Genomic DNA, 24635 nt, shown 5'->3' with positions numbered 1-24635 from the left:
ATGTGTTTATTTCAAAAATAGATTTATCTGTTATGAAAACACACACACACACAAGAATCCTTACAGTGCACGTGTCTTTATCTGACTCGGGATAAAGGAAAGAAGGGAACTTTCCTCTCTATTTGCTGGTGACTTTCCAAGCCCGGGGGAAGGGGAGCGATGGCACATTCTGTCCTGTCATGCTCACTGCGAGGGCGCCACCCTAGTGCATTGGGAAGCAGCCGTACCCTCCCAGACCCAAAGGGCAATGGACAGGGGCTCAGCATGGGGACGGCAGCAGCATACCTTGCATTCCACCAGCACCTCAACCACGTACTGGCTGCAGTTTGCCAAAAGCAAACTGGCCTCATCCAGAAAGTCCTGTGGTCGCAGGACACGCCTTCAATGGCCATGGGGATCTCCCCACGTGCTGAGGGTTTCATTTCCACTGCTCTGTGCAGGAGATGAAAGTCAATTGTTTGGGGGTCCTCAGTCATTTCTGTCTACAGGGGATATGGTCAAGACTAAACTGAAGAACTGATTTAAATTCTTTATATTTAACTGAGAATATGAAGAGATAAAGCCACAGATATTTCCCCCTTTGGCTAATAAGCTTCTTTTTGTTTTTCAAACACCTAAAAAAAAAGCAAACAAGGTTTATATGAAGCAGCCATCAAAGAGGAAGGACTCGAATCATTTGAATTTCACATTATTTTCCTTACAATTCCTTCTCTGTCACAGAAGCAGTAGGTAATTGGAAAGGTAAATGAGCAAAGAGGAGTGAATGGCAGAAATTTCAATCATAATTAACCCACAAATGCAACAACTGGTTCGTAAAGTAATCAGTTGGATCTCTTCATGAGATTTAAACTTAGTCCTCAAATCAGTCAAACTGGCACCAGGATTTACATTTGATTTCATCATAGACGATTTCTCCTGCCCTTTGGGGAGTTGTGGGAGTGAGTGAACAATGAAGTAACAGAAGAGAAGACTGGCTAGAAAGAGGTTTTAAGAAAGCTGGGAAGATTTTATTCTGAAATTGGAGGGTTGTGTCCCCTGTTCAACAAAAATGCCAAATGGTTCACAACACTAGAAATCTTGTCATATTTACTCTTATTTTTCAGAAGATGGCTTAGAACTGTGTTTTAACTCATTCAAAATATTTTAAAAGATAGATTCTGAATTCGTAAAGGCAGCATAGATTGGAAACCTTGTTTTTAATAAGAGATGGAAAGTATAGCTACTCACTGAAAAACAGTAAACTAGAAGAGAGCAAATATCGGGAAGAGGAAGATGGCTCCTTTCAACTCATCTATATGCGTTTCAACTCAAATTCACAGTTTCTGTCATTTGAAAGGTACTGTCTGTGATTGTGGAAGATACCGGAAAGTTGTTGGACAACTGGACATTAGTGTTGCTCGCCTGAAGACATCTATGAAATTCGTCAAGAATGGTGAGTATTTGTTCTCTTTTGCTCTGTGCTGTTAATTGATTTAGTCTCTTTTAACATTACAATTCCATTTCAGTATTTCTAGCAGGAAATACCTCAGGTTGGGAAAAGGACAACTGAGATAGTGTCACCAGTTTGGTTTCTCAAAATACCAACTATCCATTCCAACTTTAGAACACTTCAAGTTGGTAATATATTCACACACATTGAATTGACTATGGGTAGAAAAAGTTACTTTCTGGACAGAGGGAATTGGAAAAAGGTCATAGACTGGCAAGTCATGCCTTAAAAATAAAAAGGGATCACAAGATTCAGGCAGAGCTATTATCTGAAAAAAAAAATAGAAGTAATAATAAAAACAATAGCTCTTTTCTTGAATACTGGGAATATTAATAATCATGATGTAAGTGCTATGATTATGATGAAGCTTACAAAGATTACCTTGCCCAAGGACACAGAGCTAATGAACTGTGGAACAGGGATTAGAATACAAGTTTCAGAGTCCTCTTCCCTCAGTACGAAGAGATAGGGACATTAGGTGTTTCTTTAAACTTTGCAGCTTTTCATTTTAGTCATTTTTGTTATCCCTTGTGCATTTCCCCATTGGAGTTACCAGTGAAGCCCTTAGAATGGGCGTATGTAGTCTCTTCTGAGCCAGTGTGAATGAGAGAACTCCTGTTTGTAGTGTTACCAGTGGCTTCATTTTATTGTACTTCCACTGGCTGCAATCCAGCTATATCTGTTGTACATTATCGGAAGCACACAGACGCCATCTTGTGTTCATATTTATCTTGTGATACTAGAGGCACAGGAAATGCTCAATATTAACTAACCACCCTACTTATAGTTCTGATTAGAACTTACACACAAGATCCTGTCTCTGGCATGACTTGGACACTCATCAATAAACCAGACTCCAGAGGTTCAACACACAGCAATAGTTCTTAACATTTGAGGGGTCACAGATCTCTTTGTGAATTTTAATTTATGAACCCTAAAAAGTATATGTTGATGCCCCCTGAAGCCCAAAACATATATACCTCACTATGAGCTCAAAATGATTCTGAGTCCCTAAGTCTGTCTTGAAACTTAGTAGCTCAGCCTACTTCATCTGCATGTCCTTCATGTAAAGTAGAAACAAGCTCAAGAAATGTACATGTTTAGATTTCCTTCTTTTTCATGGCTTTGCGACAACATAGAGGGACCTGGAAACTATTATGTTAAGTGAAATAAGCCAGGAAGAGAAAGAATAATATCATATGACCTCACTCATTTGAGGAATCCAATGAACAATGTGAACTGAGGAACGGAATTGAAACAGAGGAGGGATCAAAGGGACCAGAGGAAAAGAGGACAGAGGGAAAGGGGATGATAGGATGGGATAAACCTGAAGGGAAGGGGGGAGGGCGCTGTAGGGAGGGGGGCAAGGGAGATGTTGAAGGGAATACGGGGGAGGGGGGGATGCATTTGGGGCGACACTAGAATCTATGTAAACACAATAAATTAAAATCAATTAAAAAAAAAAGAAATGTACATGTTCACAGCCTAAGAGTTTCATCCAAACTGGGAAAACCTTCTGGATTATTCCCATATCAGTTCAATAAGCGTCTATCATCCTCTGCACTGTTGGGAGCACCAAGTCTTCAGAGGGGCAAAGACATGGTCATTGTTGTCAGGATGTTCACAGTTTAGCAGAAGAGGCATACAAACAATTAGACTAGACTAGACCGTGTTGAGGAAGATGAAGTGGTAACATGGGGGAGTCCTGGTGTCTGCTCAGGGAAAGGCTCCTATGGGATAAAACACGTTCCCCGGGGTCTGAAGGGTGAATAGGGGTTTCCCGGTAGAGAAGCAGCGAGAATTCCCAGGCAGGCACAGCATGGAAATGGAAGGTGGAAGGGCGTGCTCACCGGACTGTAAATTTGGTAAAAGCGTAAACCGGGATGGGAAAAAGAGTCTGAGGTGAGTCAGATAGCAGTTCGTATAAAAAAATCTGTGCCAGAATAGCTCTCTGCTTCCAAGTCAGGCGGGAAGTTAAAGGGGTGGCAGCGAGAGCCTGGCCGGTGGTGGTGCAGTGCATAAAGCGTCCACCTGGAATGCTGATGTTGCCAGTTCGAAATCCTGGGCTTGCCTGGTCAAGGCACATGTGGGAGTTGATGCTTCCTGCTCCTCCCTCCTCTCTCTCCCTCCTCTCTAAAGTGAATAAATAAATACATTTTAAAAATTGAAAAAGAAACTAAAGAAGATTTTTTTAAAGGAATGGCAGGGAAGACACAAATAAGTTCTTTCTCCATTTGATAACTACATACAGTATTTCCCCATGTATGAGACACACCCTTTTCGAAAAAGTTGAGGTCTAAAAAATGGGTGCATTTTATACAGTGGTGGTAGATTTTTTTTTTTTTTACACTTGCATGTCCCGCTTTTCCGAGCTTGTCCTTTTTTCAAACTTTGGGCTCCAAACTTAAGGTGCATCTGATCCATGGGAGCATCTTATACATGGGGAAATACTGTCATATTTTCTCCTAAACCAGTGCTGACCTCATCGCAGGGCCTCGCAAAATCATTGCAGGATCTTGAAGAAATGAACTGAAATCCAGAAATATTATTTACTTGCCTTTTCTCTTTTTGAGCTACATAATCACACTCTTCCTCTCTGCAAAGTCATCGCAGGGATTAGGGAAACGGACGAGAAGTTCTACTACATCGTGCAGGAGGAGAAGAACTACCGCGAATCCCTGACCCACTGCCGGATCCGGGGCGGCATGCTGGCCATGCCCAAGGACGAAGCTGCCAACTCGCTCATCGCGGACTATGTGGCCAAGAGCGGCTTCTTCCGGGTCTTCATCGGGGTGAACGACCTGGAGAGGGAGGGGCAGTATGTGTTCACGGACAACACCCCCCTGCAGAACTACAGCAACTGGAAGGAGGGGGAACCCAGCGACCCCTACGGCCACGAGGACTGTGTGGAAATGCTGAGCTCGGGCAGGTGGAATGACACGGAGTGCCATCTCACCATGTACTTTGTCTGTGAGTTTGTCAAGAAGAAGTAACTTTCCTCGTGCTCCGCCTTGGCTGTTCCCTGCGTCTACCGCTGTTGTTCTCTCTCCACACTTTCCCTCCTCGTTACACTAAATTTGTTCATCACCATGTTCTTTGGTTACAATTTTAAACATATTCATACAGAGTATATATTATTGAGCCAACAGCTCACCAAGTTACATGGGTCTGGAGGGAGGGTTTGAATTATTAGGTATGCAGGGGGTGCTTGTTTGTATTCAAATAAAATGTTCTCTTGGCATTTTTTCTTCCCCTTAGAGCCCCAGGCCACTCTCTACCTAGCCCAGTGGACAACTGGACAGTTGGTTGGTGAGGATGAGGATAAAATGCCCTTGCCCAAAAATCAGACTTATGGGAGGGTTTTCTGTTTTCTAGAAATGCCACGATAGGACCTATCTTTGAATCTGAGATCCCTACTTCTTAGATCAGGCATCCATCACAGCCGTGCCCACACTTGCAAGGTCCCCTTGTTCACACAAACATATTCCAACCTCTATAGGAGAAGCTCCCAGCCCAAGGGTCTGTTCCGGACCATAGGGAATCACGCGGACTCCTTTGTGCTTCTGATCTGGAACCCTCTCTGAATAATATCCAGCAGTTGCCTTCCCTCCCTTTCTATGGGCCCACGACATAATCCCAGCCCCCTAGGTGATTAACAATCTGATTTAGGGAAAGGGACCTTTTGAAATTAAAAAGAAAAAAAAAGGGAGGATATTTTTCTAAACATTATGTATAATCCTCCCACTAAATTGTCCCCTACTAATATGGCTCCATTTTTCCTTGTCTTCAGTGGTCTCATATCAACTTTCCTCCTTAGGCATGGGGAATGATGGGTGGGGTCTGTGAAGCCTTCAGAATACTCTAGAACAGGGAACCTTTTTGGCTGAGAGAGCCATGAACACCACATATTTTAAAATGTAATTCCATGAGAGCCATACAACAACCCATGTATGTTACGCATTATCCAATAAAAATTTGGTGTTGTCCCGGAGGACAGCTGTGATTGACTCCAGCCACCCGCAACCATGAACGTGAGTGGTAGGAAATGAATAGATTGTAATACATGAGAATGTTTTATATTTTTAATGTTATTATTATTTTTATTAAAGATTTGTCTGGGAGCCAGATGCAGCCATCAAAAGAGCCACATCTGGCTAGCGAGCCATAGGTGCCCGACCCCTGCTCTAGAAGCTTCCAGGGGCTACCAACCTCAAGTCTCTAAGACCCCTCCTCTCTATCTCTAACACATCACTCATGGTGACATTTTGTGGGAGGCCCTTTACTTTCCATAACTGCACATCATAAAGCCCCAGAGCAGAGATGCCCTATTACTCTGGCATCACAGGAATGCGGCAGGCGTGGAGCTTGGAACTTGCCTACGACTCACATTTATGGAGCTGGGGAAATTCTCCTTTGAACTCCAGATCAAACCTCTCTAAATAGCATTCATTTGGAATCTAAAAATAAGCCGTTGAACAAAACTCTAGATATCCCCCTGCAAACTGCCGCTCCTGTTATAGCTTGTGACACATGCTTAGACTGCTTTAAAATGCTGGCAAAATGGCTAATGAACTTAGAGAAACGGATCAACCACATATGTTCACCTTAAACCATCTGTTCGTGATTTCACCCATGACTAACTGGTTATGAGAGAGGACTTAATTAGGTTATTTCTGTGGGTTTAACAAGGTCACAAATGCAAGTACTACAGGGGCCATGCAGATGATATAAACAAATGAAGTGGAACAGGTGGGGATCCTCTGACACCGGAAGCAGCTTGCCCATCTAGCGGAACCAGCTGCTTCTCGGTAGCTGCTATTCTGCCGTGGAGCACCCAATGTCACTACATGTTCTGATATTGCAGGGAAAATCAGAGAGCTGGAACTTTATAAGGTATCTCTATATTTTTCTAAGTTGGCATTTAGTCAATTTGAACCCAAATTTTAGGCCCCACGCTATCGTCTGCTGGCCAAAATCATGGCCTTTCTACTTACAAGCTCGTGGGGAAGTTCTAAAGGTTCTAACCATACTGAATGTCATCAGGACACAGTGGCATCCGAGTCAAGGTCTCCCATTAATACCTCATTCAGTTCAGCTCAGTCGCAGGAATTTCTTCAATGTTTGCCAATCATCGAGTTAATAAACTAGTTACTGATTCAGACTTTGGAGACTGCGGCATGTGATATTTTTGAAAGGCGGGGCAATTTAATAAAAGTTACAAAGAGAACACCATATCAAAACCAGTATCTTTGGGTAGAATGCCAGCCAAGGGTATGAGGAACAAGAGTCTAGAAACACTTGGAAGGAAAGAAAGGGAAAAGAAGAGAGGAGGGAGGGAGTGGACTGGAAACCTTGCCAGAGAGCTCCATTGGGGCCTCATTCTGATCTGTTCTGAGAACCCAGTATATAAATATGTGTTGTGTGTATTATGAGTGCTATTATTATTTCTATTATGATTATTATAATAATAACAACAATTTGCTGCCAATGCTTCCAAGAGAAGATGAGAGAGCATAGGCTCCGTCTTTCCACCTTTCCCAGAAGGAATTTCGAAGGCACCAGACACTTCATTAGATTCATCGTGAAACCTGCTTTGTGCTTTACAAAGCAGACACCTTCACATATTCTATTTTACATGGTTTTGATAAACTTTACGCAACACGAAGGACAGACATTTTTACTGCCATTTCCCCAATAAAGATAACTGAGGCCCAAGGAAGCTGTACAATTTTACCAAAATGATGTCATCTGGGAGAAAAGCAGGACCCCCGCCCTGCAGATTGAAACCACCAAGCAGGTGTTTTCTCCAGCCTCTGCCCGTCGCCCTTGTACCGAATGGCCCTTCATCCACAATTCCCTCCTGAGAGCAGAGCCTCAAGGAATGGCTCTTGATTACCTTTCCGAGTTCAAGAGTAGGGTCATTAACAGAGATGCCGGGATTCAGAAACTTGCCTTACAAACATGGTGTCTCCTGGTTTCCTTTTTCATTCACCAACGTCATTAATGCCATTGATGTTGGGGAGGCAGCAGAGTACAGCCTCAGTACAATTTTGTAGATGACTACAGATATAGGAAAATCAACATTTGCCCCAAATTAAAAATGAGCACATAATTACTGGCCCCGGAAAAGAATTCACTGGAGAATTCCCTTAAATCATTAGCATTTAAAATCGATGTTATTCTAAAAAGTTGAACTGTTACTCAACTTTTCATGAACATATCTGGGCACTTCTCAAGGATGACATAACATTTCCAGGGAAGAAATCCTGTAATTTTTTTTCACAATCTCACAATACTGCCTTATTGCAGTGGCACATTCTCTAACCAGACAAGAGGAGAGCTGATGCCCAGAGTCACAGCCCGAACACCATAGAAAGATGTACATTGCGTTGACAGCGATCTAGCAATCATTGATTATACTTTGGACAACTCACCCAGGAAAATGGCTGAAATTTTCTAAAATGCATTTTTAAATTTCTACTTATATCTGCATTATCCAAATATGAGTTGCTTTGGTTATTGACAAATTAATTTTCAGCTCTCTAGATTGCATTTATTGAGATGATAGGAAAGGTTCACTGAACTGGAGCAGCCACGGCATCAACAGCAGATTGAGACAAAGTGTTTGCAGAGAGTCCTGGTTGGACTCCATGCGGGGCAACGCAGGTTTGAGAGTGTCCCTTTGAAATTCAAAATCCAGGTCTGCTGTCATGACGGTCTGGAATTTCAGTGCCAACTGTGCCACTTACTAGCCCTGGTGAGGAAATATTTTCTGGACTCTACACTTTGTTTTCCTAATCTGTATAGTTCCTCTTCATCGAGTGTTGTGACACTTAAAGGAGGTAATATATAATGAGGCCACACATGTTAAATGGATACAATAAAGCAGCCATTGCTACCGGCTACATGTTGAAAACAAGCCGTATTTTAAGATACATAAAAAATTACTTAAGTAAAAAATATGTATACAGCATATATAATGTGTCTGTCTGTCTGTCTGTGTGTATACACATGGAAAGGTACATTTTCACCCTCTTTTCTAGATGAAATTTTTGTCTCCAGGGCAGTAAATAAATTGCCGAATGTTATGCTGCTGAGAGGAAGCAGAGTTCCTCTTACCTGCGTACGATTGATTCTCAAACCATCCATACTTCTTTTAAAGGTGTAGTTCATCTGCACCTGTGTTTATCGCATAAAAAGTCACTTTTTAAATTCAAAAATAAAATCATTGACTTGTATTACCTTGAGATCATGAGGCCTTCATCCTCTGGCTAAGTCCCTTAAAATTGGAGGGGACGAAAGTGTCATTTTGAATGGAGACTCGGGGAAAGGAAGCATTAACCACAGATGTTGTGTGCTTGTATCTTTTCATTCACATCAGAGGTTCTTTTACTGCACCCCTGACAGGTGGTCACGCAGTCCATATTTGAATGTTTTTAGCAATTTCCTAACCTCCTTAGAAAGTTATTCCTTAGAGTAAGCTTCTCTCCAGTTTCTGCCCATTGTTCTGCCTTTCGCTGTTGATAACTCTGAGGGGTCCGGCCCTGAGATAAATGGCGCAGGCTGCTAATACATGTACTAATGGGCTAGGGAATGCTGTCCTCACTACGGGACTGGTTACTTATGGGGGTATCCAGTTTTATACATTTTGCTAACCCGCACCCATTAAATTCAAAATTTGAATTAATAAAGGCATGAGAGACTCAGATATAGAGTATGAATAGTATTCAAAGTCCTGAGGGGGCATCTCCATCATAAATAATCTATTTATTAGGAGGGGTACATGACAGAGAGAGTGCCACCCCAGGGGAAGTAGATGGTTTGGTGGGGCCCTGTTGCAAAGGTTCAAGGGAGGTGTCCAGGCCAGCAGGAGAATGAAGTCAAAATCAGAGTCCAGGCTCAGGAAGCCTATGTGTACAACTGGCACAGGTGGGCAGTAGAGTTCATCAGGTCTTCAATTCATCAGATATATTTATGGAACATTTAATTTGTGTTAAGAGCCAACATGATAAGGGCTGGAGATGCAATCGGAAAGAGGACCAATCAGATTCAGGTTTCTACCCTCATGGGAAGAATTCCCATCGGGTTCATTGACATCATGGCTATCCCATTGAGACCTGCCTTTGAAAATGAAACAAAAATGAAAACAAAAACTAGCTAAGCCCTTCTTTTCTCAGATGATCTATCTTATTTCGGACATGATGGGACATTCTACTACTGCTTCTCTTTCAAAAAATTGTGTTATAAATTTCCCTCATTCTTACATTTATAAAAATTCAGTAGTTTTTTGTGTACTAATGTTCTCCCCCCACCCACCCCAGTTCATGCTTCTCTAAATGATGAGATAATATTTGCAGGGTGAAATTATGCACAAGCGAAGGATGCGTTCCTCTGATACCACAATCAAGCCCTAGGTTCCATCCAGACAGAAGTCACATGATATCTGGGTCCTGGTGTGCAAACACCTCACGCTGGAAATCTTGACTGTCCAATTGTCAGCAACCACTCCCAAATAGGTGACATGCTGAGACTCTGAAACATCCTTGCATTTAACATAATCCTTACGGCCCTGTATTTCCTGGATATTTTTAGCCATAGTTGTTCAATATTCTCACCCTCTACAGAAGTATAATTACCACATAGCTATTGGGATTATAGGTCCTGAGTTCCTTTGTGCTTAATATGGCTTCTTTTATTGATACCCAATGATGAAGAGTAAAAGGCAATTTCATATTATTTTGTGCAAAGTTCTGGATGTAAACCCACCCTCATATAAGTTTATGTGCTCAATGCCCATAAGAAATCTTTGGTTACACCTTAGTGAATCTCCTTCCTATCCAGTTTAATAAAGTCCACCTCAACCAGAAAACTGATGCTCTAACTGGCATCCCAGCTCCCAGAAATTTTTGTCCTGGAACGAAGCCATGTTTACAGGTATACTGTCTAGCTTCAGTCTCAAACCGTTCTCATCATACTCCTAGACCTCGGCTACAACATCTTGTGGTAAAAAGTAATGTAAAAACTATTTGGTGACAGACAGCAGGAGAGGCTGGGCCACCCACTGGACTTTGGAAGTCTCCAAGAATGAAAGCTTTGAGACTTTGTCACATTTGATTATTTTCTATATTTTATTTCTTTCAGGACTTACCTCTGAAACCTCATGTTTAATCTACATTTTCCTTCAAAATGCCTGGTGGCCCACCCCCACCACTGTATAATCAACCAGCAACTCCATGCACTGCCCCTTTGATGTACTGATGCTCTTCAGGGACACGTGCCTCTGTTTCTGCTCTCGCTTTCCTTTTAAAATTTATTGATTGATTTTAGAGAGAGGAAGGGAGAGAAAAAAACATCAATCTGTTCCTGTAGGTGCCCCGACCCAGGATCGAACCTGCCACCTCTGTGCATCGGGACGATGCTCTAACCAACCAAGCTATCCTGCGAGGGCACTTTCACTTTCAGGTTGAGCCTCTGAAAAGTATCAAGGTCAGCAGGAACAAAGATAAGATAATATAAAACAGGGCACTTGAGGAAAAACATTTTCGCATCCCCTTCTCTGCCAAACTCGCTCTCTCCAACTGCTGAAGGACAAGAGCAGTTAGCTCTTTTTGAATCCATCACAATACATTCCTCTTTTTCTTTCGTTAATGGAATGTGCTCAGTAAGCCTTTGACCCTTTTCCTGCCCTACCCCGGGCTTAGCGTTCGCCCCGCTGTGACGTGGGGGGAGTAGTGTGCTGTCCGGGTTTCCTTTCCTCCCACATGAACTATTTAGATCAGTTTTATCATCCAGGGCACGATGTTAAACATCTTAGAGCAGATCGAAGAAATCAGGGATGAATTCAAGGACTGAAGAAATAAAACTCAACGGTACTTTAATAATAATCGAGAGTGATGTTTATCAAATGATACGTCTGAGCAAGTCCCCTCTCCATTTGTCACCAGGATTCACTCCAAGTAGTGCGAGTGCTCAGGACCCCACGTGAGTTAAGTAATACATGATGCCTAAGAGGTCCTGAGCGGTCTCATTTCCTTCTAGGCCAAAGGCCTCATCAGAAACAACTGACGCTACAGTGTACGATATACGACACTAATTCTGCAACTCAGCGAGCCATGTTCTATCTGCCTGAAGGCCACATCCCAGGACATGAGATTCTTCTGTGCTGGCAACGTTTCAACTTTACTCGAGTCTGTGTCATAAGCCATAGACTCTTCCTGTTCGTGTTTGTCAGAGACATTTTAGGGCAGTCCTGGTTCCAACGTACCACAGCAGTCTTGGGCATAGAGATAGGACTTGAAGGTACACAAAGGAGTGAGGTTGCTCAGGGTAAAAATGTTGAGGAGGAGAGCAGATATCCCAGGTCTAGGGTGTTCAGTTATTCTAAAATGCAAAGGTTGAGAAGAAGGAAACAGGTGTGTGTCGTAAGGCATATTGATAAAGAGTGGAGACGGAAGTAGTAATGGAGTCTGAAAGGCTTCAAGAAGGGAGCAGTCAACTCTGAATGTCTCTGAGAGTTCAATTAAAAACAATTTACAAAGTACCTATTGAATTTGTCCATGTGACGTCATAAAGGGACTTAGCCAAAGAAGAATCAGTAGTATTGAGGGAGGCGGAAGGCAAAGTAGAGTTGTGCTGATGGGGAAATGGGCTACTAGGCAAATAGAGATGGTAGCCATAGATCATACTTTCAGTTCCTGCCGGTTAGCTCAGTTGGCTAAGAGCATCGTCCTGAAAGGACAGGGTTGCGGTTCAATCTCCAGCTCAGGGCACACATGGGAAGCCACCAGTGAATACACGACTGAGTGAAGCAACAAATGAATGCTTCCCCTCCCCTCTCTCTCCCTTTCTCTCTCTATCTCTAAAAAAAAAAAAAAAGAAAGAAAGAAAAGAAAAAAATCATCAAGCCCTGCTGGATAGCTCGGTTGGTTGGAGCATTGTCCTGAAGGTTCACGGTTCGATTCCCGATTCCCTGGTCAGGACAGCTGGATATTCTGTTTCTCTCTCTCAAAAAAAAGATAATATTTTCAAGAAGCTTGCCCATAAAGGGGAGTTAAAATAATAAGATCAAGAATGGATGTTGTGTATTGTCATTCAAAATAATGTTAACTGATAGATCTTGATTGTTATGCTAAGCAAGCATTTTATATGTGGTTTTGATTTAATCCACAAACCAACCCAGTGTGGCACCTACTATTATTATTATTTCCATTTCTCCTATGACTACACTGAGGCCCAGGGATTAAATAACGTCCCTAAAGTCAGCCCGCTGGGGTTTCACCGCGGGTGGTCCAGTCCAGCCCCTGTGTGTGGAGCGCTGCACTGTTCAGTCACATCAACGATAATGGGCGTGTTTGGAAGTTCCTGAGTCCCTGCTATGGCTTTGCTACTCGTGTTCTATGTGACTTCTCGCAACTTAGCTTCCCTGAGTTTATTATGTACAACATCAATATGTACAGCACCTATATATTTTTTTTAATCTTTTTTTTATATTGATGGATGGATGTAAAAGATGAGAGACTACAAACCCATGACTGTTTCACAGCACCTCCAGCGGTCATGAATATGTTTGACATTTAGGAACATTTCATCCATTTCTCAAAAGGAACAAATAGATATTTTAAGAATTCTGAAGACTACCCCCCCTTTTTTTCTCTGTTCTTCAGAAATCAGGGAAAAATAAAGCTTCACATGAAGGAAATGATTCTAGTAGAGACAGAGTGTTCAGGGGGCTCTGTTTGAAAACACTTAAAGTCGACATGATGAAGTTTTTGAAAAGTACCTTGTGAAGCAACTGCTCTGACCGACAGAAGGAAAGTGAAAATGGGGGTCCCCTGGGCTGGAAGGATGTGACCCTGGCACGGAACGTGCTGGGAAGATGGAGAGCACAGTGTTCTCCTCTGAAAGGAGATTGTGAGTGCTGCTGGAGAGGAGTGCGGCCTGCAGGATCCGTGGGTGAGCATGTTGAGTCCTTGGTTTGGGGTTCGGAAAGCGTCCGGGTCCCTCTCAGTGCTGTAAGGATAGTTCTCTAGGCTGGAACAACTACTCCTTCAGCAATTCTATGATGGCTCTTCTCTTTTCTTATTTCTGTCTTTATTTAATTTTAATTTTAATTTTTTTTTCTTTTCTAACTGAGAAGAGGGGAGATAATCAAACAGACTCTCAGGTACTCCCTACCCAGATCCACCCAACAACCCCGTCTGGAGCCGGTGCTCCAATCGACTGAGCTATTTTTAGTACTTGAAGCTGATGCGCTAGGCACGACCAACTGAGCTATCCTCAGCCCCAGGGCTTCCACTCGAACCAATCAAGCTATTGGCTGTGGGAGGGGAAGAGGGAGAGAAGGAGGAGAGGGAGGGGAGTGAAGCAGATGGTCACTTCTCTCGTGTGCTGTGACCAGGAATCAAACCCTGGACATCTGCATGCCAGGCTGATGACGCTCAATCTACTGAGCCACTGGCCAGAGCCAGTCTTTATTTAATTCAGTAATAAAATATCACTTGTTCCATGATGACAATCATTTTCTAACTTTTGCAGGTATGCAGTTACAGAACTCTTGCCTCCTATTTCTTTCTCTTATAGTCCTAATCAATAAAGCCACAAATTCAGAATATAATATACTGGGAATCCCAGATATTTGATGAGTGAATATACATCCTTTGTACAGTGGCTTCTGCCTGCATTTTCAGCTCCTCCTTTTGCTGCCCTCTTCCAGGTACACACCTCCCCATCTGTGCATGTACTAGAAGTTTCCAAATGGGCTCATCTTTCTGATTTGTGTATGTTGCCTTTGTGCATTGTTCCCATTGTCTGCTTAGCCAACCTTTTTGTTATCCGATGAGACACAGCTCCTCCATCTCAGCCTCCCAAGAGTTCGTCAGCAGTTTCTGCCCCTGCTCTTAGAACAGCTCTAAGGTTCCTGTCCTGGCATTTTCTGTTGAGAATGGGGATTATATCATATTTATCTTTGTAACACAAAGACGAAGGCCAAATGTCCAGGATAGAGTAAGCAACCAGTGTGTGTTTGCTCATTAACTACCTTATAAACAGTGAATTCAGCAATAGAATTCAAGGTCACCTGGTGTTCCCCAGTCCTACTGTGTGCAGGGCAGCATTCTAGGAACTAGAAAAGCATTCAGAGCCCTTACAGGAAAGAGCTGGCCTATGGAAGGAGGTAATTGAGTAAAGTCAAAAAGGGAAACTTTTTGGCCCTGGCCAGTTGGCTCAGCGGTAGAGCATCAGCCTGGCGTGCGGGGGGGACCCAGGTTCGATTCCCGGCCAGGGCACATAGGAGAAGCGCCCATTTGCTTCTCCACCCCACCCCCCTCCTTCCTCTCTGTCTCTCTCTTCCCCTCCCGCAGCCAAGGCTCCATTGGAGCAAAGATGGCCCTGGCGCTGGGGATGGCTCCTTGGCCTCTGCCCCAGGTGCTTGGCTCTGGTCGCAGCAGAGCGACGCCCTGGAGGGGAGGGGCAGAGCGTCACCCCCTGGTGGGCAGAGCGTCGCCCCTGGTGGGTGTGCCGGGTGGATCCCAGTCGGGCGCATGCGGGAGTCTGTCTGATTGTCTCTCCCCGTTTACAGCTTCAGAAAAATACAAAAAAAAAAAAAAAAGGAAACTTTTAACGAAGGTGTAAGCAGAGTTAAGAGAAACTGTCCAGGGATGATGATGCCCAGGTAGAGAGCTACCAGCAAGAGCTCCTTGGCAGGAGCTGTGGCCTTAGGAGCAAAGAAACAGCCTGCTGCCAGGCAGGAATGGAAGCCAAGGGATCAGGAGCTGATGCGTGTCTCCCACTGCCCTCTGCTCTCCCACAGCGCTTCCCATCGGCCAATCCGAACTGGAAACCACAGGGCAGAGCGTCCACTTGCTACAGGCAACAAAATCCTGCCTCCGGTGTCCCTGAACGTGGTGGAGCCACATAGAGATGGAACTGAAGTGCAAACCACGGCAGGCAGCACAGAGACCAATGGTCAACACCCTTCTTCAGCAATAGGGCTGCTGCTGCCCTATCAGGGCTTGGGGCAACCAGGATAAATAAGGAAGTTGAAAGAACTTTGAAATTAGAAAGGCAATAGGCTTTGGACACCCAAGATTGATATTAGAAGTCCTATTAAAGCAACAGAGTGAAAAGCCAGGCAGAATGATGGAAACCAAATTGAGGTGATGAAATATGAGCCCAGGATTGGACAGGAGAGCCTTAATAAAAAAATTAAAAAAAAGGCCCTGGCCGGTTGGCTCGGTGGTAGAGCGTCGGCCTGGCGTGCAGAAGTCCCAGGTTCGATTCCCGGCCAGGGCACACAGGAGAGGCACCCATCTGCTTCTCCACCCCTCCCCCTCTCCTTCCTCTCTGTCTCTCTCTTCCCCTCCCGCAGTGAGGCTCCATTGGAGCAAAGATGGCCCTGGCGCTGAGGATGGCTCCTTGGCCTCTGTCCCAGGCGCTAGAGTGGCTCTGGTCGCAACAGAGCGAAGCCCCGGAGGGGCAGAGCATCGCCCCCTGGTGGGCAGAGCATCGCCCCTGGTGGGCGTGCCGGGTGGATCCCGGTCGGGTGCATGCGGGAGTCTGTCTGACTGTCTCTTCCTGTTTCCAGCTTCAGAAAAAAAAAAAAAATTACAAGGTGGGGTCAGGAGAAATTCTGACAATGGAGTTGGTTGTAAGGACATTGTATACAATACCTACTAATTTATTCCTAGGTGAAGAAGGAGCTGCCAAGTCTTTTGAGATGGTTCTAGCAGAGACCAAGAGGATTAAGATGTGATTCCTAACATTAGGAGCTTTCTGTATTGCTAAAGTAGAAGGGGCCAGAGGGAATTCAAGAGTGCAGTCCACCCCTCGGCATATCCTGGCGTCTCAGATCTTCAAGGACTCTCCTGTGACATACATAAAATAAAATTTTATATTAATACAATTATTAATGTCATGTGTTAATAATACATTCCTGATAATTATATAATTTTATATTAAATATACCACACCATTATATATGATAATTGTGATGACATTCATTACATTTTTATGTTTTTCAAAAAGAAAATCACCCATAAATTGGTTTTTGTAAGTCTACTAAAATTCTAATCAAACCTCAATGCATAGGGCATGACTCAGAATTTTAGTCTCAATCACCATCAGCTCAATCAAGAAACAGGTCACTTGCACAAATAATGGGTACTGTTAGAAATGTGCCTCCCTGTTCCCCTGCACCACCTGTCCCGGGCCTGTAGCTCTCCTACTGCACTACTTCAGCCCAGAGCCTTTGAATGGCAAGAAGCAGACACTCAACTCAGCCTGACTGAGGCAGTGAAGGACACTGGGACTCACAGATAATGGGTACTGTTAGAAATGTGCCTCCCTGTTCCCCTGCACCACCTGTCCCGGGCCTGTAGCTCTCCTACTGCACTACTTCAGCCCAGAGCCTTTGAATGGCAAGAAGCAGACACTCAACTCAGCCTGACTGAGGCAGTGAAGGACACTGGGACTCACAGGGCTGCAGCTGGGCCTGAAAGGGCTCTGCCTTCTCTTTGTCTCTGTTTGGTGACTTCCTATAGACTCTCATCCCGCGATAGGAAACATCATCACCTGCAAGCCCAGATTCTCATTCTCCCACTTTGCTTACCCCAGGGAAAACACACAGGTCATTTTGTTGCCTGCACAATGACCTTTTGTCATCCCCACGTAGCTTGGTCTTGGTCTTGTGCATTCTTTTCCTTCCTTCCTTCCTTCCTTCCTTCCTTCCTTCCTTCCTTCCTTCCTTCCGTCCACCCATCTAGAAATAGACACAACTTTGTATGCAATTAAGTGCTTTGAATTGTTAATTTTAATTGAACAGAAGAGTTGAGTGGGAGGAAGGGAAGGAGATACAAAGGCGTAAAGGGTATCGTGAGCCATCACTCCCCTTCATTCTGTCCAGAAGACATCACATATCACAACTACTTGGAACATTCCTCCTTATCCCAGGTGTGAATTCTGTTCTCCCATCCAGTGGCTGAAGACTAGCGGGGTCTTAGAGATCAGTATCAGGAGATGGCAATGCCCGTCTTCTTAAATTGTGAGATGCCTCCCACACCTTCTCTTTCCTTCTGTTCCCTCTCATCTCCCGGTTTCTCAGTTCACTTACACTCACAAACTGGTTCCTGCCAAGTGATTCAGCCCAGGGCAGCTGAAGTACATCGATGCGACAAAAATAAACACATTGGCAGTTCCATATCTTATCTCAAAAATTCATCTAAATGTCATCATCTAATCCACAGTCTGATGTGTTTATTTTAGTACAAAACAATGTGCCCATCAGGCATTTAAACAAGACTGGGAGTAGAGAAATGCGGGTGATATTTCTCCTGTGCCCTGGACCTCCAGGGCACTCTGCTCTGAACATCTCAATCCAATAAGCAAAGCTGTGCTTCCTGAAACCAAACATGGGTAAGACAGGGGGATGGAACTGCTGGCTAGCAGTCAATCCTATTGTGCCAGTATTACTTGCGTATTTGCAGAAACTTCAGTTTCCCCGAGTGTTTGAATAATTTCTAGATGCTTTCCAAAAGAGGAGTTAGCAATCACAGTTTTCCAAGAAGTAACTGCTACGTGGTGTTTTAAATTGTTGTAATAGCCATGGTGATCTTATTGTCTTTTTTTTTTAAATCACATTGATGTTTTTGAAGTGAAAAGGGCTTTTTTTATCATTTAAAATACATAACATACTGCTGTTAAATTGATGCATCACACCTGGACTATAGGTGGGAAGCTGAAATTCATTGATCTTCATAACAGATCACTTCATTCAAATGGGAAATTTTTCTTAGACCTTTTAAAAAGTGACTTCTAGCAGCTCATCTTTGTTTCACATCTTGAACCTAGCAAGACCTCTCTTTCTGGACTCTGTCTACTTTCTTTCCATTCTGCTTATATACTGGCTAGTTCTTTCCCGATGTTATTTTTGTAATAACCATGCTAAAGGCAGCCAACAATAACCAATAGACACTAGTGCTTTTATCCTTTTCATGCATTCCCCCTAAAACTGCCGGCTGAAGGCACTTACTCTGTCTCCCAAGTTACAATAGGCAATAGTTTTCCAGCTGCTCTTCCAAAGTATAAAACGGCTAACTAGTTTCTCATATATCCCAGCCTCCAATATTGGCTATCTTATTGCCTAACAACAAAGCCAGTGCCATTTAGTATAGCTTTATTTTAAAGTCATTGGATGGAAAATACCAACATCTTTATTAGGATAGACCAAGGTACATATAAATAAATGTAGTCTCACATCCTAGTGGTTTCATACAATACAAGTTTATTTCTCATTTCCATAATGGTTGAAAATGGTTTGGACGGCCTCTCCATCTCAGAGTCGTGCCAGGTGGAACCGCTAGCTTTCTAGATTGCCACAGAAGACAAAGAGAGAGCTGGAGGGCTGCACAGGATGATTTTTAAAGGCCAAGACTGGAAGGAATGTTAGTTCATTGTCGCCTATATTACTCTGGCAGAACCCAGTCACTGGGCCCTATCTAGTTGCAGAGCAAGCTGGGAAATGTAGCCTCTTTCTGTGATCTGGAAAAGGAAAAGTTGTAGTGAATACATAACATTGTTTCTGCTACAGGCACTACAAGCTAGTAGTTAAGTGGACAGGTTCTGATTTCACCATGGAGCATTAAGTGAGTTACTTAAACTCTGGGTGCTTCACTTTTCTTCTCTGTAAAATGAGCATAACAAAAGAGTAACTACACCAGAAGGTCATAGGTGTGTGTGTGTGTGTGTGTGTATAATTTGAACGAGCATATATATAATTTGAACGAGCTTGGTGTATGGTAAGTGTGATATAAGGTTACATAAGTGTTACTAGCAAAATGTCAGAATGGGGCATACCAGGATAATTAGCAAATGTGCCAAAGTAATGCATACCTTGATATTTCATTTTAGCTCACTTCAATTTTGCACGATTGGTTTTTAGATGTGTGCTAAGCCAACGGGATGAGACACTAGTGAAAGTTCTTCAGATGGGGCTCATCTGGTTCTCATTCAAGAAACATTCTTTCTGAAGGCAGTAAAGGATTTACCTGATCAATGGCAGCCAAACTTACCAGGAAGTGAGTCTGTATGAGCAAATGTGCTTTTTCATTCATAAAACAATTTATTCATTTACCAGAACATAATAAGCATTAAGTATGTTTCAGGCACTGCATTAAACAAAAAAGCTGTAAATAATTGATTCTCCCTGTGGTGATAGAAACAGATTGTGTACTTTTCAAGCAGAATTTTTTATTACCCACATGTTTATAAAGAAGACATTGGGAATTGAGAAAGTAGCATCACACATGCTCGACTTCCTCCACTTAGCATAGAAAATGATCGAGTTAAGGTTTGCATCCGGGACGGTCCCATGCCAGCACCCACACCCTTTTTGTTTCTCCAGCAGCTTAGGATTCTGGCAGGAAACAGCTGGTACCCAGAAAATGGATAAGACAGGTTCTAAAAAGGGGCTCTGAACAGAAGTGTGGGCCAAGTAGGGGGAATACAAGAGAATGTATTACACTGTGGCTGACAGGAGTGAGCTCCGTCGATACCTGCAGCCTGAAAGGGAAAGGCAGGGAGTGGTTACCAGAAGGCCATCTGTCACAGAGAGGATTTTCCTCAAGGGATGTAGCCTGTCCAGCGTGATCCCACAGGGAAGGAAACGAGACAGTTAACACTCAATACCTCTCTCCTTTGATGCTCACTGGCTGAAAGCGGTAGAAGCCAGAGAGAAGGGGGCCCACTGATGAATCTGTTCTTATAGTCCAGCCTCTTGAAGAACAAAAGATGAGAAAGGAGACAAAAGAGTAAATTTGAGGCAGGAAACGGAAGACATCCCAGGTAGATCATGGAGGAGAATGTGTCCGAGGTGGCAATTTCGCCGTTAAAACCCCTTTTAAAATGGCGCACTTCCCTAATTATATAGCATTTTAAAAAAATTGTACTAGTCAAGATTCTATCGTGGATTAAACTTCATTTTCACAGTAAACTCTCTTTTATTGCAGTACCTCAGTTCATTAATATTTCGTTGTTTTATGACAGTAATAAATGAACTGGCAAAAACAGGTTTGGGGGTGACATATTTGACTCTCTGTAAGTACTTAGAGCAACAGGTGACCGGTGAAGCGTGCAGGTCTCACTTAGATGTCCGGTCTCTGAAGAATTCAGTGGCCAGTGGAAAGGGCCGGTGGGATTTACCAAGTGATGAGGTACATCAGTGAGACCAGCAAAACAGATTTAAAGGGCAGAACAAAGAGCTTCTGGCCATCTTGCTTGGTACCTTAAGTGGAGAAACATTTGTTCAACTAGACTTATTCAAAGCCACTTTTCCTAATCTTTTCTTCTTTATAGTATCAACATTCTTCAGTTTCTTATCGAAGCTGTCATTGGCGGTTAACAACTGTGCGGTCTTCGCGTCTGATAATTTCACGGGTCAGCCCCTCAGCCGCTGCGCGCTCGGTCCATTTTAGCAGACCGGTTTTGCAGGCAGCATAAATGATTAATGAATCCTGTGTGGTGAGCAGCCGCCTGTTTGGTTTCTGACCTGGGAGCTTTAAAACTCATTACTGGTACCTATTGAAGCTTTGCTGATGGATTTGAAATAGATTTCACTACTGTTAAAATGATTCTGCTCTTATGTGATCTTGATTTTTCATGTTCCTTGTTTATGTGTTGTTACTTGTAATTGGTAGGCACTAGGAACAGACTTCCATTTTTAAAAAGTCAATTTAGAGGCAGAGAGACAATTTACCATGTTCCATTTAGAAAAGAAAGACATTTATTACAAAGTGACAGATCTAAGTGGTGGGTATTTGACACAATACAGCATTTTAAAGTGTAGAATCTATGTGTTTAATACTAAGAATAAAGCCAGGTTTGTAGTATAGTGCCCTGACATACTCCCTATAATAGACATTGGCTATCTGCTCAACAATTTCTTCTTTCCTGAAGGGGCTGGCAAACATGTTACTCTGCCTCCTTCCTTCCATGGGTGGGGCGTCCTCTAGGCTGGCCAATCAGGTAAACTTCTTTCTCCCCAAATGCTGTGATTGGTTCAAGAATGATTTTGTGACTCGAGCACAAGGCCACTTTTTTTAAGGTTTAATATATTTGCATAATCACTTAATATATGCATAATGAAGAGATTTGTATCAATCTGAGATTATAAACAATAAAGGTGATAGGAACTAGGACTGTCATAGACAGAGGAAGCCATTTGCACCAGAAAAGAATGGGAGTAACTCAAAGTTAATGATCTGAAGAAAAAATAGTTTATTACCAATCCTTTCTCTGGTGGATAGTATACAATCTAGAATCTCCCCACATTTCCGTATGACTCGTTGATGCTCATATAGACTTCAGTCTTTGAGGCTTTAGGCCCCTCTTAGCTTAAGAAAGCCAGGGAATTCTGATGGGCATCCCACCAAAACTGGATTCACAGGGAAGGAAAATTGCGGTTAACAGAAGAAAGAGGAATGAACTAAAACAACCTAGAAGAAAACACAAAAGAAAGAAAAATAAGAAAAGCCATAAACAGTAAGCCACCAAATATGGATTGAAAGGTAAGTTGTAATCAAGTTTGGTGGTTTCTTAAAGAATTATAATAGGGAAAGACAGTAGAAAATATATTCAAAGACTTTTAAGTCTTGTGCTTTCAAATTTCAGGATTCCAGAAGGACTGATGGTATCAAGAACCAAGAAATGTTATAGTAATTCAGACAAATTGGACAAATTAACCAAAAAGCCTCAAGTGAGTAATTGAAATTGCATATTGCACGTAGAAGATCACATGACCTACTGATATTCTTGACTGTGAAGTAACTTTGAACATACACTGTATGGTAAGAATTTCTAAGGACTGACAAAGTCTGGTAAACTTAAAGTGATTTTCCAATACACAGGAAAGGCAAATATTTCTGATTATTGACACTTAGAATAGTAACTTTATTTAAAGAAATCTCACTAATGAAAAAAAGCAATTAAATGGACAGATCCAGGAAGAAAGAAATACATAAGATTAGATAGACTCCAGAAAAAGTGAGTGGCTGTCTTATTTACCATTATTAAGCAATAAAGTATTTCACTGAAGTCTGTCTAGATTGATGGAATTTTTCCTATTCAGTAATTAAATTCTTAAACACTGTTAACTATTTCGGAGGAAATATAAATACATTGAATTATTGTACTTGCATTCCTTCTTCAAAAGAACATATATATAACATGTAAAAACATTTTTGATAGTTGAAGTAGTTATTATGAATATGAATTATGGTCTTGTATTAGAAACGTATGCATTGAGGTCTTTTAAGGTGTTTAGAGATTTTACTGATCTAGATGTCTATGCTTCCAGAATTTTAATGTCTGAATTTTATTATTACTATTTATTTGTTTGTTTGTTTATTTATTTAACTTTCTTTCTGTTGAGTTGTCACTTACCTGTTCCTATCATTGTTTGACTGCTTTTAGTGTCTCAATGGCGGGTCACTACGTTTTGGTGTCTTTATTTGCTAGGGAAAGAGGAATTGTCTGTAAGCTGGAGTTAATGAGTGAAAGCCTAAAGCCAATGAGTGAAGTTCATTGGCTATCTAAGGTGTGATATTTGCCAGGTACTTTGGATTCTCAGCAAATCTAATCCATTCCCTCTCTTTCTCGCTCTCTCCCCCACCACGTCCCTCTCCCTGCACACGTGTGTTGACTCTAATTTTGTGCCTAACATACAAAGGCAGCCTTAGGTTTGATGTTGAAATGAACACTAAGGGCATGACCTGTGGTGGTGCAGTGCATAAAGCATCGACCAAGAATGCTGCGGTTGCCTGGTCAAGGCACATACAGGAAGCAACTACTACAAGTAGATGCTTCCGATTCAGCTCCCTTTCTCTCTCTCCCCCTCTCCCTCTCTCTCTCTCTCTCTCTCTCCTGCTTTCTACAAAAATCAATAAATAAAATCTAAAAAAAAGATTGAAAAATATACTAATGTATATGCTCACATCATACACACACAGCAAAGCTATATAAAGCACACAATATAAAGAAGAAAGGGGGTTGTTTATTATCTAGTAATAGGAAATAATAACTATATGTATATACTTGAAGATGTGGCTAAGAGAGTGAGAGTAAGAAAAAGTCAAGACAAAGATTTAGATATAGAAATTTTAGACTGAGGACAGTCATAAAATTCAAATTCTGAATTTTCAACTATACTCTAAGAATTTTAATGTAAAGATTGAAAATGACTGAAGAAATATTTGATCCCTGCTATATTCTATGGTATTTCCAAATTACATAACCTAAGAGCTCTCAGTCATGAAATTTTACAGCTTTTGAAAAAAGAAAAATGACTAACATAATTTATACTCTTTAGAGCAGGGGTCTCAAAATTGCGGCCCGCAGACTAATCCACGAAGTTCAAAATATTTTGGATAAAATTAAGTAAGCCTAGGGGCCTACTTGTATTTTTCATTTCTCTAGCATCCTAGCTAGATATTAGCTTAGTTAACAGCAGTTGTGATGCGAACTACAGTTTCTGGTCGTTTTGTGACACTGAGTAAACTGCATGTACGATTGTGCTTGTTGTAGTGATTTTTTTTTTTTGTTTTCAACTGCAATGAGAAAAGTGTTGCGTAACAGTTGCCTTTTGTAGACCTAGTGAGGCCGAATGGCTGTGATCTTGCTCTGTGGCCCACATGCTGAGTTGAGTTTGAGACCCCTGCTTTAGAGAATGATCTTTAGATAATAATCATGAAAGGGTTGAAGCCAGGGACCAATTTTATTCATCTCTGTCTCTCATTCACCACTAGTCTAACTGCACAAAGCATATGCTAAAAAGAGGCTTATTAGCCTGACCAGGTGGTAGAGCAGTGGATAGAGTGTTGGACTAGGATGCAGAGGACGCAGGTTCAAAACCCTGAGGTTGCCAGCTTGAGCGCAGACTCATCTAGTTTGAGCAAGGCTCACCAGCTTGAACCCAAGGTCACAGGCTTGAGCAAGGGGTCACTTGGTTTGCTGGAGCCAACTGATCAAGGCACATATGGGAAAGTAATCAGTGAACAACTAAGGTGCTGCAACGAGGAATTGATGCTTCTCATCTCTATCCCTTCCTGTCTATCTGTTCCTATCTGTCCCTCTCTTTCTCTCTCTGTCTCTGTCACACACA

At 42.5% G+C, this 24635-nt stretch overlaps 1 protein-coding gene across 1 annotated transcript in view; it reads left to right on the top strand.

Annotated features, from left to right (window-relative positions):
• Positions 1-8662, top strand: part of COLEC10 (collectin subfamily member 10) — a 52542-nt gene extending 43880 nt beyond the window's left edge. Inside the window, exons 5-6 of the mRNA XM_066265770.1 lie at positions 1337-1432; positions 4094-8662. Coding sequence (XP_066121867.1) covers positions 1337-1432; positions 4094-4482 — 485 coding nt within the window. The 3' untranslated portion in view covers positions 4483-8662. The remainder of the gene's footprint in view (positions 1-1336; positions 1433-4093) is intronic.
• The last annotated feature ends 15973 nt before the right edge of the window (positions 8663-24635 follow it).

The sequence above is a fragment of the Saccopteryx bilineata genome, chromosome 3 (assembly GCF_036850765.1).
Source record: "Saccopteryx bilineata isolate mSacBil1 chromosome 3, mSacBil1_pri_phased_curated, whole genome shotgun sequence".
NCBI lineage: Eukaryota > Metazoa > Chordata > Mammalia > Chiroptera > Emballonuridae > Saccopteryx > Saccopteryx bilineata.
This window is presented reverse-complemented; position numbering and strand designations above follow the sequence as displayed.